The sequence below is a fragment of the Hemibagrus wyckioides genome, linkage group LG10 (assembly GCF_019097595.1).
Source record: "Hemibagrus wyckioides isolate EC202008001 linkage group LG10, SWU_Hwy_1.0, whole genome shotgun sequence".
Taxonomy (NCBI): Eukaryota; Metazoa; Chordata; class Actinopteri; order Siluriformes; family Bagridae; genus Hemibagrus; species Hemibagrus wyckioides.
The window spans coordinates 24,536,624-24,550,769 of record NC_080719.1 but is presented as its reverse complement, the minus strand read 5'-3'; the positions used below and the strand labels follow the sequence as shown (position 1 = coordinate 24,550,769).

The 14,146-nt window shown below is 39.4% G+C and overlaps 1 protein-coding gene across 1 annotated transcript; it reads right to left on the bottom strand.

Moving 5' to 3' along the window:
- Positions 1-6,942: 6,942 nt before the first annotated feature.
- LOC131360103 (vitellogenin-like) lies at positions 6,943-13,995 on the bottom strand. Its single transcript, XM_058400195.1, has 27 exons — positions 13,947-13,995; positions 13,772-13,792; positions 13,538-13,689; positions 13,189-13,440; positions 12,948-13,109; positions 12,711-12,859; positions 12,447-12,597; positions 11,991-12,148; positions 11,744-11,909; positions 11,536-11,661; positions 11,179-11,397; positions 10,875-11,092; positions 10,689-10,786; positions 10,470-10,594; positions 10,267-10,368; positions 10,032-10,166; positions 9,644-9,830; positions 9,455-9,557; positions 9,178-9,363; positions 8,773-9,029; positions 8,358-8,686; positions 8,176-8,220; positions 7,994-8,059; positions 7,694-7,897; positions 7,453-7,595; positions 7,212-7,350; positions 6,943-7,128 (listed from the first exon to the last, which is right to left on the bottom strand). The coding sequence occupies exons 1-27, from the start codon at positions 13,984-13,986 to the stop codon at positions 6,994-6,996; spliced, it is 4,068 nt and encodes a 1,355-aa protein (XP_058256178.1). The 5' UTR covers positions 13,987-13,995; the 3' UTR covers positions 6,943-6,993.
- Positions 13,996-14,146: the final 151 nt, after the last annotated feature.

Below are 14,146 nucleotides of genomic sequence, written 5' to 3'. Positions count from 1 at the left end.
AGGAGAAACGAGCAAAATATTATTGTAGTGGCTGATGTTAATGTAAACATAGGGAGAAAATGCTGAATAGGTGTAATGGAAATATACAGACTTAAAAACATGAAGCAATGGAAGATTTAGAGAATTAAATTAAACTAGATTAAAATAAACTGGAATCCTAGCCTAAATACATAAATAATAAAATAAGTAAATGACTAAATAAATAGGTTAAAGGTAAACTACGTTAGTTAACCTAAATTAAAAAAAACTAGACTAACATCACAGAGCCATTTTACCCCTTTTACCTTTACTACCACATAGGCAATGAGTGAAAACTGAAGTAAAATAAGGGCAGCACCCTTTCCTTAAATAAAAATCCTCAGGATTCTAAGTAAATGCAGAGGCAGTCACCATGAACCACACAGGAACAACAAACAAGTACACAAACATATGGAACATGTGGGTTATGTAGGTTAAAGTATAAGTGATAAATTAAAGGGGTAATGAAATAAATGTGGTTTTGGTCTAAATAAGTTCTGAAGTTTACACAGATCAACAACTAATACGTGTTAAAATTAAAACTTGTGACTCATGGGCTGTATGAAGGCCACAGAAAGGTGGGGAAAAATTAGTGAACGTCAAAACAATCCATAGAAAAATAGAGCCCAGCAAGTTTAGGCAGCTGGGCTAGAAAGTATATATACTGGGGGATTTGTGAAGGGGTGTGTGTTTGACTGCATCGGTTCATGACTCTGTGTATTTGAGTGCCATTCCCGGTGATATTTTTTAATAAAACCGGTTGCTTCTTCTTATCCAAGCCTGGAGGAGTACTTTATTTCTTTGTTTCTGTCCTGCATTTTTGATCTGAACTATAAGACTTTTTGATAATATTGGTAATTGAAAAAGGCTCTAGAACCACCCTGAAGTGTCTACCAATTTATCTTGCTCAAGCTCAACAAAGAACAATCATTACAATAATTAAATGGGGTTGTGGCCAAATGTCGGTTTGTCAATGGAGATTGGAGCCTGGGAAAACAAGTGGTAGGCTTCAAACTGTGAGTAAAATGATGTGTTTGCTTTCCCAACAGTGAGTGCTGGAGGAGATTTAAGGATGGAGTTTGAGAACAGCGAGAGAGAGAGTGCTGAGCACTGAGGGACTCTTACACTGGTGTTCAAACCTGGGATTTTGGGAGGCTAACACTGTCGTGGATTGCCCGCTGCTGGCGGAAATAATGAAATACCGTGACAGTCTCCACCAGGCACAACACCAAATGCTCCTGGAGGTGCACAATGTTTCCAGGCAGTATTTTAGATGCAGGTGCAAGCTGTTTCGTGTATTACTCCAGCAAGAGGGGACACTAACCACCACAGTCACTGTAGCCACCACGCTGCACCTCCCACTCACCAAGATGACGTGGAGGTTTTCAAGTCTTCGTTGTAAGCAGCCACCCCTATTGGTTGCCCCCTATTGGCTGCCCGAAAAGTAGTTCAGGACGAACTCCAGGCCATGCTTGAAGTAGGGTTATCGAGGAGTCGCACATCGACTGGTCTAGTCTGATGGTCCTAGTTCCCAAGTCCATCAACTATAGAAATTCAATGCAGTGTCTAAATTTGATGCATACCTAATGCATTGTAGTAACAAACTACTCAATTGGTTATGCACTTCTCAATTTTATTCTACACTGGATTTAAACTAGCAGATCTCCTTGACTCCCATGTCCCATGAAAAAACTCTTCTGTTTGGGTTCTTTGGAGCCCTGCCAATGTTTTAGCGGCTCAAAGACACAATATTCCTCCACCTAGATGACATCATTTTCATTAAAGATTGGTGGTGTCATGTGCAGCACCTGAGACAGGCTGGACCCACAAATAATCAAAAGAAGTGCACAACTGGATGGGTGGAAGTACAGTATCCAGGCTTCCACTTGGGTCATGGGCTGGTGCGGCTCCAAATTGCTAAAATCACACTAATTACAGTCTGTCTGAGACCCAAGACCAAAAAGGAGGTGATTATTTGGATGTCACCAGCCTGCTGACTGACCTCACTAAAAAGGGACCATCAGACCCTGTCCAGTGGCTGGAGCTGTGCCAACAGGCTTTCACTCAGGTTAACTCTGCTCTTTGTGGTAAGCTGCTTTTGTATTCTCCTAGCTTCTCTCTCCCTTTTATTTTATAGACCGGTCTGTCGGACAGGTGGCTGGGAGCAGTGTTGTCACAGGTGGTGGTGGGGGAGAAGAACCCTGCGCTCTACATCAGCCAAAAGCTCTTAGTAAGAGAGTCGAGGTACAGAACAATTGAGAAGGCATGTCTGGCCATCAAGTGGCCTGTCCTCACCCTCCAATACTATCTCCTGGAACAGGCTTTCACCCTCTGTTTGGACGTGCTCCAGTAGCTCCACCATATAAAGGATACCAGATCACTTGGTGGTACCTAGCATTCCTGGTGGTCCACAGAATGGGGGCACAGATGGTTGTGGCTGACTTTCCCTCCTATCAAGTTGAGAGTGGGAGCCTAAGTTGGGTGGTGGGGGTATGTAGCTGCAGTGGAATGGCGAGCGCCGGTTTGTTAATGGATGGTGGAGTCTGGGAGAACAAGCGGTAATCTTCAAACAACTGTGAGTAATTTCTTCAATGATGTGTTTGCTCTCGCAACAGTGAGCGCTGGAATAGATTTAAGAATGGAGAGTGAGAGCAGTGAGAAAGAGAGCTGAGCACTCAGAGCCGTATGTATGAATGTGTACATGTGTGAATTCTGGGCTAAAAAATGAGTCATAAATAAAGCAGTGTGTGAGACGGAGATCTCTTCGGCCTTCTGTTTTTGAAATTTCAAGCAAACATGAACTGTTGGTATTGTGGAAAATATTTTTTGTCTGAAACTATAATGCTCTATTTAATACTACTCTATTAATACTTCGCTAAAATCTGACTCCAAACTCCACATTGACCCGACAGCTCAGTCAAGCAGGACTCTAACTAAAGAAGACGAATCATGCAGACTGGATGAATGCAGATACAAGGTTTTATTTGCAATCAGCGCTGGTTACAAGAATTGAGCTGCTCACGAATGAACATCCCAACAACCTCTGAAATTAGCATATGAATGAAACCACCTTGAATGTTCTACAGTACCTACTGGATGAAAGCACAAATTTTAAAACAGAGAGATCACCCGTGATTGGCTGAGACATGTGCTGCTATTGGTCAGTCTGGGCAATTATAATACTGTTTTGAGTAAACCCCTCCCTTTTCCCTTTTGTTATATATTTATTATATAAATAATATTTTTATTTATATTCATTATATTAATCTATAAAAATTGTTGATATAATATAGGTGTCATAAAGGCTAATAGTAAATATTAGGAAAACAGACATTTGGGAGAGACATGCTGATTAAATGTAAGAGTTTTATTACATAGACATATGACATAGAAAATATACAAAAAGTAGCCAGAGATTATTGTCATGGCATCACGTGTGGCATCAAATGTCTTTTTGTTGCCTCGGGGTCGTAGGTATGTGGTGGTGTTCTGTTAGACGGAAGCCCAGTTCACAGACGCCGGTGATGCAGTGCTGCACACTTTGGACTGGCTTCTAGTCTCGTCTGCAGCTTATCACACAGATTGCTGAACTCCTGGCTGTGGAACGATGGAGGTCTCACAATCCACCCCGAGACTCCATCAACGGCACCGTCTTCTTCATCTGACATGATGTCAGCGGTCATTCCCCTCCAGAAGTCCACTTCATCCGCAGCCAGTACACTTTGCCTCGCCTCCAAGAGCTGAAAACACAATTATTACATATAATAAGCTACGTGTACATTATTATTAGTTTAAACTGATGCAACAGAAATAAGTAAAACAAATTTAGTTCTAATCTGTCTTACCCTCTTCCTCCTCCGGTGACTCCGGGCTGAGGTCTTATTAGCTGTAGCCACATTGGCTAGCTCTGGCTGGACCGGAAATTTCTACACATGGTCTCGTAGTATGTCTTGCAAGCAACTAGAAAAAAATGAATGGGTTTTTTAAAAACTACAACCAACCAAACATAACTACACATAAATAACAAAAACAGGACTAAGAACAACAACATGGTGACAACAAAATATTTTCTCTGTGTTGTTCTTGTGTTTGAACTCCATGTTGTATGTTTCTGTAGCACCAGGGTCCTGGAGAAACGGTGTTTCATTTCACTAAAGAGCAGGGGTAATTATAAAGAGCGGGGGTATATATAAAGCCCGGGGGTAAATATAAAGAGCGGGGGTAAATATAAAGCCCGGGGGTAAATATAAAGAGCGGGGGTAAATATAAAGCCCGGGGGTAAATATAAAGAGCGGGGGTAATTATAAAGAGCGGGGGTATATATAAAGGCCGGGGGTAAATATAAAGAGCGGGGGTAATTATAAAGAGCGGGGGTATATATAAAGCCCGGGGGTAAATATAAAGAGCGGGGGTAATTATAAAGCCCGGGGGTAAATATAAAGAACGGGGGTAAATATAAAGAGTGGGGTAAATATAAAGCCCGGGGGTAAATATAAAGAGCGGGGGTAAATATAAAGCCCGGGGGTAAATATAAAGCCCAGGGGTAAATATAAAGAGCGGGGGTAAATATAAAGAGCGGGAGTAAATTTAAAGCCCGGGGGTAAATATAAAGAGCGGGGGTAAATATAAACAGTAAGCGAATTCCAGGAAAGAGTAACATCTGTTTGAATGTTTGGGTTCCGCGCTTTGTCTCGTTTCCTCGTCTGTGATTGGAGGAACATACTGTGTCACCGTGACCTAGCACCTGATTGGCCGAGGCTCATCACATGCGAAGTGACGTAACCAGGAACAACCATACCAAAATGAAGAAAATCCACATTTGTTCAATGCTTTATCAATTCAGTTTATTTATCTAACACATTTAATGAAAGTGAAGTCAACTGAGCATTATTGTCATTCCATTACATGTAGGAACATACAGTGGAACAAAATGTTGTATCTCTAAGGCTCCAAGGACCAAATTACACAACAGAAAATACTTTTTATTGTATACAACTAACAAAGTATATAGCAAATGATTACATTAAGTAAAAAAAATAGTATAACATTTTAAGACAATAGTCTGATCCTCACAGCACTCCTATATAAATAAAACAAGACAACATTTAAACACAACCATACCAAAATAAAGAAAAAAAAACTGGTTAGGCTGGTCAGGACAAAAACTGATTAAAATGGAAAAAATACATTTTACTCACGTTTCTCTTCATCACGTCGCGTGTAGTTAGGACACGGTGTAAGACAAATCTCAATTCAAAATTCAAGCAACAATTTAAAAGTCTATAATTAAAATAAGACAGCTTTTTATACTAGATTTTCTTTACATTTGGGTAATAAGCCCACTCTCAATCAGTGAGTCCCCCCTCCCCACACTACCCTGGTTTGCATTTGCATAGCTCACTGTAGTCTTTTACATATGAAAGCTAAACCCAGGCCAAGGTGATAGGAACATGGGGGGGTCAACTGCCAAGCCTATTTCACGTAAATTTTTGGCAGTTCCTGACAATTATCTGTGCTGCCTGCACATTCCTGTGAACAGTCGTTAACCTGAAATTCTGTGGCAATTTACAGTGTCGTTAACTGATGAAAATCACACTTTTCATGCAGTGAGTCATATAAAAATAATGGACATCTGTGCTCTTATCAGTGGCACTTTCTAGCTTTTTCCATTTAGCAGTTCACTCACACCTCTGAATACAGCATGGTTGAGCTTCGGGGCCTCTGCTCTGTCTTTAATTGCTTGGGTTTAATTTATTGCTCTATTTTTCTTTACATTTGGACTAGCCTGCAGTTTTAATTGCGTTCTCTCACGTACTCACAGCTCTATCTCCTCTGACCTCTGACTGAGGGCCCAACTCTCCCCTCCTTGAGGTACCCATACACCGATAGTTGGCTTCAATGACCCTGGACACAGCTCCAAGTTTTGTCTAACACTAAAAAGGCCTGCCAAACTGGTTACCCCAACCATCACTTACTCTACACAGGCCATGCAATCTATGTTCAGAGTTAACGACCATACCCAAACCTCTAATCCCACACGTTGTGTTAAACCCTACATTATTAAACCTGTAAGCAGAGGTGATCAATAAATTGAGGTAGTGCCTGACAACCCAATCATGCTGTCCCCAGATTCCAATTGTTTTATACTTGCCCAAACAAAAATGCATTCATATACACCTTAAACACTCTAAAACATTCAAACACACTTTAAACACTCTAAACCATTCAAAAATTACTCCCACAGTATGCTTTAATAAAATTACAAGCCAGTAAAAGAATAAACATGATACCAAAGTGATGCATTGTGTTGTAAAGCCCAGATGAAGAGAGTGTGATAAATCTGCACCTTCCAGTGCACTCATTAGCTGCTACTTATTGCTGTTGTCTCTGCATATTTATAGAACATTCAGATGTCTTTTGTTGGTACTTTGGACTTACTCTGAATTAAAGTGAATTAGTTTTACTATCCAGTCCTCTTTTTTGTTAATTAAAGACAATTCCTTTCATCTTTGCCTTGATTTTTGCCTTCCAAAATAACTCTAATAAAAGTGCTTTCATCACAGTGCAAATATGATTCAATTGTAAAAAGTCAGCAATGGAATGCAATTGATATAATCAAATAAATTTAGCACATTCCAACCTTAATTCAATTGTAAAATCTCAAAGATAATGGAATGAAATGTAAATAGAAAGATGTCTGAATACTTGTGTAAATCTGGTCAAAATGTTTTGGAAAAGTTGTTCATGCTTATTTCATTGTTGTTCATTCTTATGATGTATTTAATTGGTGCACATAAAATATACCACAATGTTTTCTACATTTATAGAGTACCGGGGAGAAGCTCTGATTTGGAAGTTTGACCAACTTAATGGACAATAAAATACAGACACAAAGTCACAAATCGATAAAACATTTTTGCCTTTTGGATGCTGTTTATTTGATTTAATTAATTTACATACTTATAATGAAATGAGTCAGTTTTCTCTGTTATTATTCAGCCATTCCTCAACAATGGCTTGAATGTCAAAATTCTGGAGACCTGGAATGGATCCATCTTGTTCAATGGGCAGGGCAATAGGAAGAGGCACATCTTGCTTTGACAGTGTCATCTGGAAGATAAACCACATTAAAATGTTAAATATTTATTTGCAAATATTAAACCAACCAAGACTTTACTAGCCATAATTCTCACCTTTGGAATCCTAAAAATAATGTTTAGAGACTTTTGAGTGGGTAGGGCAAGAATTACATTGATCTGTCTCTCTTTGTTATCAGCTCTGTCAGCATTAATTCCAGCAAGGGGAGCTACATTAAAGATGAACTCCCTTGCCCTGTTGGGAGAAGAAGAATATTAAAATATAATTAACATGGTACTTTTTAATGTTTCAATTTTAACACACAATAATACATTAGCTACTCTGATTTTTTAATACCTCTTAACATAGGGGATATCAACAGATGGGGCTCTGTTCCAGTCCCATTCCAAACGAGCAGCAGGATGTGTCTCATGCAGACCAGTTTCAGCCTTGAAAGCTACAGAATATCCTTGGCACTGCTCACCAATAGCAAGCTTGGCCTAATATAGAGAATATTTGATCAGTATAAACAATACAGAATTAAATGCAGAAAAAAAAGAGTTTACAAAGACTTTTTAAAAGACTTGTTTCAACTTACAGCAAATTTATGCTTGCTTGGTAGAATAGCATCAGCACAAATCTTCCATTTGTCATGTTCAGAGATGGAGGCAAACACAACCTGTACTCTTGAAGTGGGCTTGTCCAAGTAAGCAGCAATCTGGTATCCCAGCTTGCGGTCAGCTCTAACGACACGAGCGATGATGGCAAAAAAGGGTGGAAATTCATCTCCGAGTATCTTAGACTGAAATGATCATGAACATGGATCATGATATATGATAGAAGGAGTTAGGGTATCTATTAAGATTTCTATTAACTCCTGCCTCAAATGTTATTTTACCTTTCTCTGTAGAGTCTCAATGCTAGATGAGCTGCTGGCCTTTGATGTTCCCTGTGATGTGATGTACTAAAAAATGTTTTTTTAATTATTATAAAATTTAACAACTTATTTCTTGTAAATTAAATAAATAATTAAATACATTTAAAATATACAAAAAATTCTTAGGATTCCTCTGGAATTACCCGATCCTTATGGAATTTCTGGAACTGATGATATGCATTTGTGTTCTAAGGAAAAACAGTAAAGAACTAATTTCACCAATGGAACACATTGTAATCTGACATGAATGACTTATAGAGGGCAAGTGAAAAAGAAAAAAAGCTGAGCCATATATTTTCTGCCAAGTCATCTGCTCATGTTTTACCTTGGACACCCGAGCACTGGAAGAACTCATAGAGCTGCTCTTAGAACTCCTACTGCTGCTAGTACGCCTGCTGTTCCTGCTACTCCTACTGCTGCTGCTACTCCTACTGTTGCTAACACTCTTGCTGCTGCTGCCAGAGGATGAGGAGCTCTTTGAGCTGGAGCTGCTATTCCTCTGTCCACCCTCCAGAATTTCTCTCAGTTTCAACAGGATGGTACTTTCTTCAGGATTTTCAACATCAACAAGGCTGATTTCTTTCATAAGCTTCTCAGCTGCCTTAGGGCCAACTTGTACCTCAAGCTCCAGTCTTTCAAGGGCAGGACCATCACCTGAAGCATAAAAAACAGTATTTCTTTAATGTCTTTAAACTTGTATGAATTCAACTACAGTCAAAGATTTTGAATTCTTTAATTACCTCTTGCCACTGAAATTTTAGCTGAGTGTTGTCCAATAATATAATACAGAGGATTTGATGCCATAAAGCCAGCATTCTGGGAGGCAATCTCAACACATCCTTTGATTTGAATATAAGGACAAACACCACACAAGGTCTTCTGAAATGAAGCAGGAATCAACCATTGTGCAGCATCAGAGGATGCTGGAGGAGCCAGAGACATGACTCTCTCATTGGGGAGGTCCTCAGTGTTTCTGGACACAGCAACGGTCTCAAAGCTGAGGAAACCACAGAGAATTAGATTTTTGTTGTTGGTAGTGTCTTTTTTGTTTTGTTTGTTTGTTTGCATTTTTGTTTCTTCTTTTATATGAATCCTAATTTTTATTTTTATACTCAGATTGAAATGATCCGTTGTCATTCTCTTACCTGACAGCAGCAATTTGATCAGGAACAGCAGCAGGCAGAACCTCCAGCTTTACATTGCCCTTTGGAAGGTCCGCTCTTATGTCCACTTTTGATGGTATAACAGTTTGTATCTTTCCTCTGGCCATAACAGCAGCCTGAATCAAGGCAGTGTTCACTCCAATTACAGCAAATGTCTGGAGGGCAACGCTGAAAGCAGAAGAAGGTTCCTTTAATGTCATATAATTTTCCCAGTTCTATTGAAAAATTCTGTTTGTAAATTGTCATTTTGAAAGTGTACCTTGGTCTGGCCTCAGCCTGCAACTGGAAATCAGTCTTCATCAACTGATCAAGAGAGAGTGTCTCTGGATCCTCAGGTAAAGAAGGAGTAATAGTTCCCTGAACTGAATGTAAGAAATCATTCTGTCAGACAGATGAATACATTTACATGCTTGACATTTGTAGGTTAAAAATAAGTAGAAAACCGTACCATTGAGAGCTGCAGTAGCAACAGCAGCAGTGTAATAACCAAGCTCCATTGGTACACCAAGAGAACTAGGCAGAATACGACGCACCTCAGCTGCCAGCAGGGGCTTGGCATACTGGAAGGCAATACCTTTCTGCAACGCCTTAACAGCCTCTTTCAGCAGTTCACGACCTTGTGGTCCAGTGGCAAGCTGTAGATTGTACATTAGATCAGATTTAATTTTAATCCCAATTATTTATTTCAAGGGTATTCAAACTACAACCTGTACATCAAGTCTAATAAATATGAGTTAGAGAATACTCATTTATATTATATATTTTTACTCTAATTTTCATTGCAATCTTATAGAACAGTTTGGTGTTGCATAAATAAAAGGAATGAATGGAAATACCTGTGTTGCTTGTTCAATGATCATTTTGTCAATGAAGGCTTTGTCAATGTTGGCAAAAGCAATTTCCTGTCCAAAAACTTTGACATAGATGGAAGCTAGTTGTTGATTTTCTGGCATAGACTTCCAATCCCTCAGCTTGGAGTACAAACAGAGGAAAGGTATATATCATACATTTAGTATAGCTCAAACTACACAGCAGAAGAATTACATTGATATATTGTTAAAAGTAGCTTACAGCTTTAATGGTGCGCTTTATATTAGTGATGCGGTCAGCATTTTCATTTACAGCATGAGACTTCTGCAGAGCTTCGTGGAGTCCTTCAGTTCTCACACCAACCTGGTTGACATAAACCAATGAATGGTATTGCCAGCGGTCGAAAAAAGACAACATTCCCTCATCTTAATGAACTCAATATCCTTTAAGAGGGATATTTGTACCTCAAGAACATCAGCAGCAGCTCCAGCCAGGTAGGCCCGTGCTCTAGTCACAACAGCTCTGGGCAAGGTGGTGGCAGCATCATTGATCAAGTAAGCGCTACCAGCAGCACCAACCATGAAAGGAGCTTGAAACAGAAAGTACAAACATTTGTATTTACAAAATCCTTTTCCCCTGAAACATACTGAATGTAATGCAATCAAAAACATATTAAAACATACAGATGTAGAGATCGTAATGGATGGCTCTGCTAAAATGGTGACTCAGTCTGTCCAGTTTGGGGCTCAACATCCTGAAGGCAACATTTGCTGCAGCAGCCCTGCAAAATCCATAAAAAGTGGTTACTTGTGGTTTAGATTCATACCTATATGAATGAACTGTTCTCATAAAATGTACAGCAATCTTACACATGCATATAATCAGGAGCCATGCTTCTGGTCAGAGACTTGATATGAGAATAAACAAAACTGACAACATGCATGTTGGTCTCCTTCTCCAAAGCACCACCAAGTGTGGCCATTAGGGCTACTGATGGTTTGGTCTCGAAGAGCACAATACAAGCAACCATGCGCAGTTCAGGATGGAGAGCCTTGTCCATGAAAAGTTGCAGTGCCACTGGCTGAACCTGAAACAAATAAATTGTGTGATTTAAACTTCTGGAACAGGATCATTTTTAACATCTCTTGTGTTCAGACATCATCACATACTAACCATCTTTGGTTCCTTCTTGGCAATGTTCCTAAGAGCCAGGATGGCATCAATCTGGACCCTCAGGGAAACGGCAGCAGCAGCGTTTCCAAATCCAGGCAGGAGTTTCATGATGGTTTTAAGGCTGGCAGGATGTCCAGCATTGCCCATAACTTTAAGAGCCAGTGTGAGTTCACGGTGATCACCCTTGGAAATAGCCTCAGCAGCACTTTCATGGATTGGCTAATAATGAAAAAACAAAATTAACCTCACAATCTTCCTATTGCATTTGAGCATAAGAGCAATTCTTCCATAACTGTACGATTAATTTTATATTTCAAATTGTCTATACAAATGTGCATGAATAAACAGAAGCTTTACCTTAAGAAGATCAGCAGGACATGTAGGTACTTCAGCACAGTATTTGGCAATCATGGAACCATAGCCGAGCATGATAACTTTACGCAGCACTGGATTTTTCTTGACTTTGGGGTTTGAAGCCAGATTCTGTTTAATGAGGAGAAGATTAAAATAATTTATAATAGTTCTTCTGGACATTAAATACTTTACATGAACATTTTCCACTCACAGCAGTGAGGTGGATAGCATCTTGATTAGCGGTGGCCATGTGCAAAGCAACCAGAAGGGTCTGAGTGAATTCATGGACAGCAAACTCATCAGCTTGAAACTTCTCCTTGATGAATCTCAAAGCTACTGTTGTACCCACAACAGGAAGTGCATCCAAAATCCACCGCCTGCCACAAAAAGGATTTTAGAAAATCAAATAAAACTTTACTTTAAACTGTACTTTTATGGTTATATTCATATAACCTCACCTGTGAAGAGGTTTGGTCTTGTACTGAGCCCAGATGGCTTCAATATTCTCCAAAGTAGCTACACGCATGAGCTGGACAAGTTGGACAAACTTCAGAGGAGCGTCCTCATGAGCCATAACCATGTTATTTGTAACCAGATGCTGCAAGACCTCTACAATCTGTAAGATAATAAACAAGAAAGTATAATAAAATAAAATAAAAAGTTCTATTCTGATAAAGTACAATATTTCTTCAAAATAGAAAATCCCTTTAATAAGATTTCAGAACAGTTAGCTCTGGTCCCCTAATTTGGATGGTCATGCAGTATTCTAATATTTATTATAACAGCACTGGTCCCTTTCACCATTTGTATTGATCCTTTTGTCTGTGTACTCCACAAGAACAACAATTCAAGCACTATTTTATCATACACTCTTGCTCCTGCAATATTGCTTAAATCTAACCTAATAAGCATACCTGGGCCTGTGCATTATTGATCTTCAGAAGTTGAATGGGGGTTTGAAGAATCTCAGTAGCAAATTCATACCGCAGGGATCCACGGCTCAAGTATTCACCTGAATGGGGAGCAATGGGGGCGTTCTGCACTTCCTGTAAAGTCAGCATTTGCCTGAAATGAGAAATATTACAGTAGTATTGAATTTAAGAGTACAATATATGAATTATAGAATTATATTTCATAATTGCTGTGCCATGACATAAATAACAGTGTATAGATCATACTTGGTTCTCATTTGAGCTGCTCCAGTTTGTGTGTTTAAGAGTGAGAACTGATGAACCTCTTCAACTGTAGCCTCAGAGACCAGAGCTCCTGTATCAGTGGGCTTCATGATGTACCTGAATGTTGCAGTCCCAGACAGACTCTTAAGCCTCTGTGATGAGGAAATTACATTAAGAAGTTACAGAAAGTGTTACTGTACCCTTGCAAAGACACACATGATTCATAGCTTTAGAAATTACCTGCTGGCATTCATCACAGGTTTCAGTGTAAGCTAAACCAATATCTTTCATAACTCTTTCATGGCAGTTGGTCAGGTCTTTGGACTTTCTCACAGTAATCTGATGGGTCTTTACATCCTCACTGATCATGTAGTGGGTCTTGCAGACTCCCTGAGTTCCAGCCTTTGAGAATGAAATAGATTTAGCTAACATGTCAGGTCAGAAATGAACACCACTGATGATGATTATCACTCATGTTTACCTCATGCAGCTCATACACATTCTGTGTGTTCTTGAGGTTGAGCTGAAGGATGTTGAGGATACCTCTGTGCAGATTCAGAACAGTAGCAGAGACTCTAGCAGGGGCAAATATTTTACCTACCACACCGTTAGCATACTCATATTTGATGGGAATGACAAGCTGAGCATTTAGTGCTGAGGTGAGCTTTGTAGCAGGTTTAAAAGCATCCTGAGGCCAGATACCAGTGTACTCGAAGAGCTGAGGGTTCAAGAGCTGTGGGTAAAAGAATTGCAACATTTAGTTCAAGATACAGATTTACAATGAATGCCTTTCTTGTCGACAACATCTATGCAATAAACAATACATTTACCTTCATGAGGAAGGTATTCTGTGCTACAGCACTGATGTGAACCTTGCTGCTGACTTTTACACCAGCCTTGGCCAGACCCTCCTGAGGCAGACCTCCCAAGAGCAAACCCTCATACTTGTACACAAAGGTCTTACCTGCAGCAAACTCTGGAACTGATCATATTGGAGAACATTTTTAGTCTCATGATATGTTACATTACTATCATATCATGTATTTAAAAAAAACTTTATTTACCAAGGTTAATCTGATGACTCGCTAAACAAAAAAGAAAAAAGAACAACGTTATACCACATTGATATTCTGAAAATTTTCATCTTAGTGAATAGAATTAATTCCATTTTAGAAAATAAAATCACTATCATATCTATCATCACTATCATATAATGACCAAATTCACATCATGACTTACCCACAAGGGCCAGAGTCAGGGCAAGCACAACAGCTCTCATGGCTGGTGGTTTGTGATGATTCCACAGAGAGACTGACTATTTATTGGAATTTTTCTGCTGACAAAAGTCGCTTCAAAATGGATTATTAACTCATTCCTAAGTATCTTTTAATGTGCATGTGTCTCAATCTGTTTGGGCAACCCAGAAATCATTTTATGGC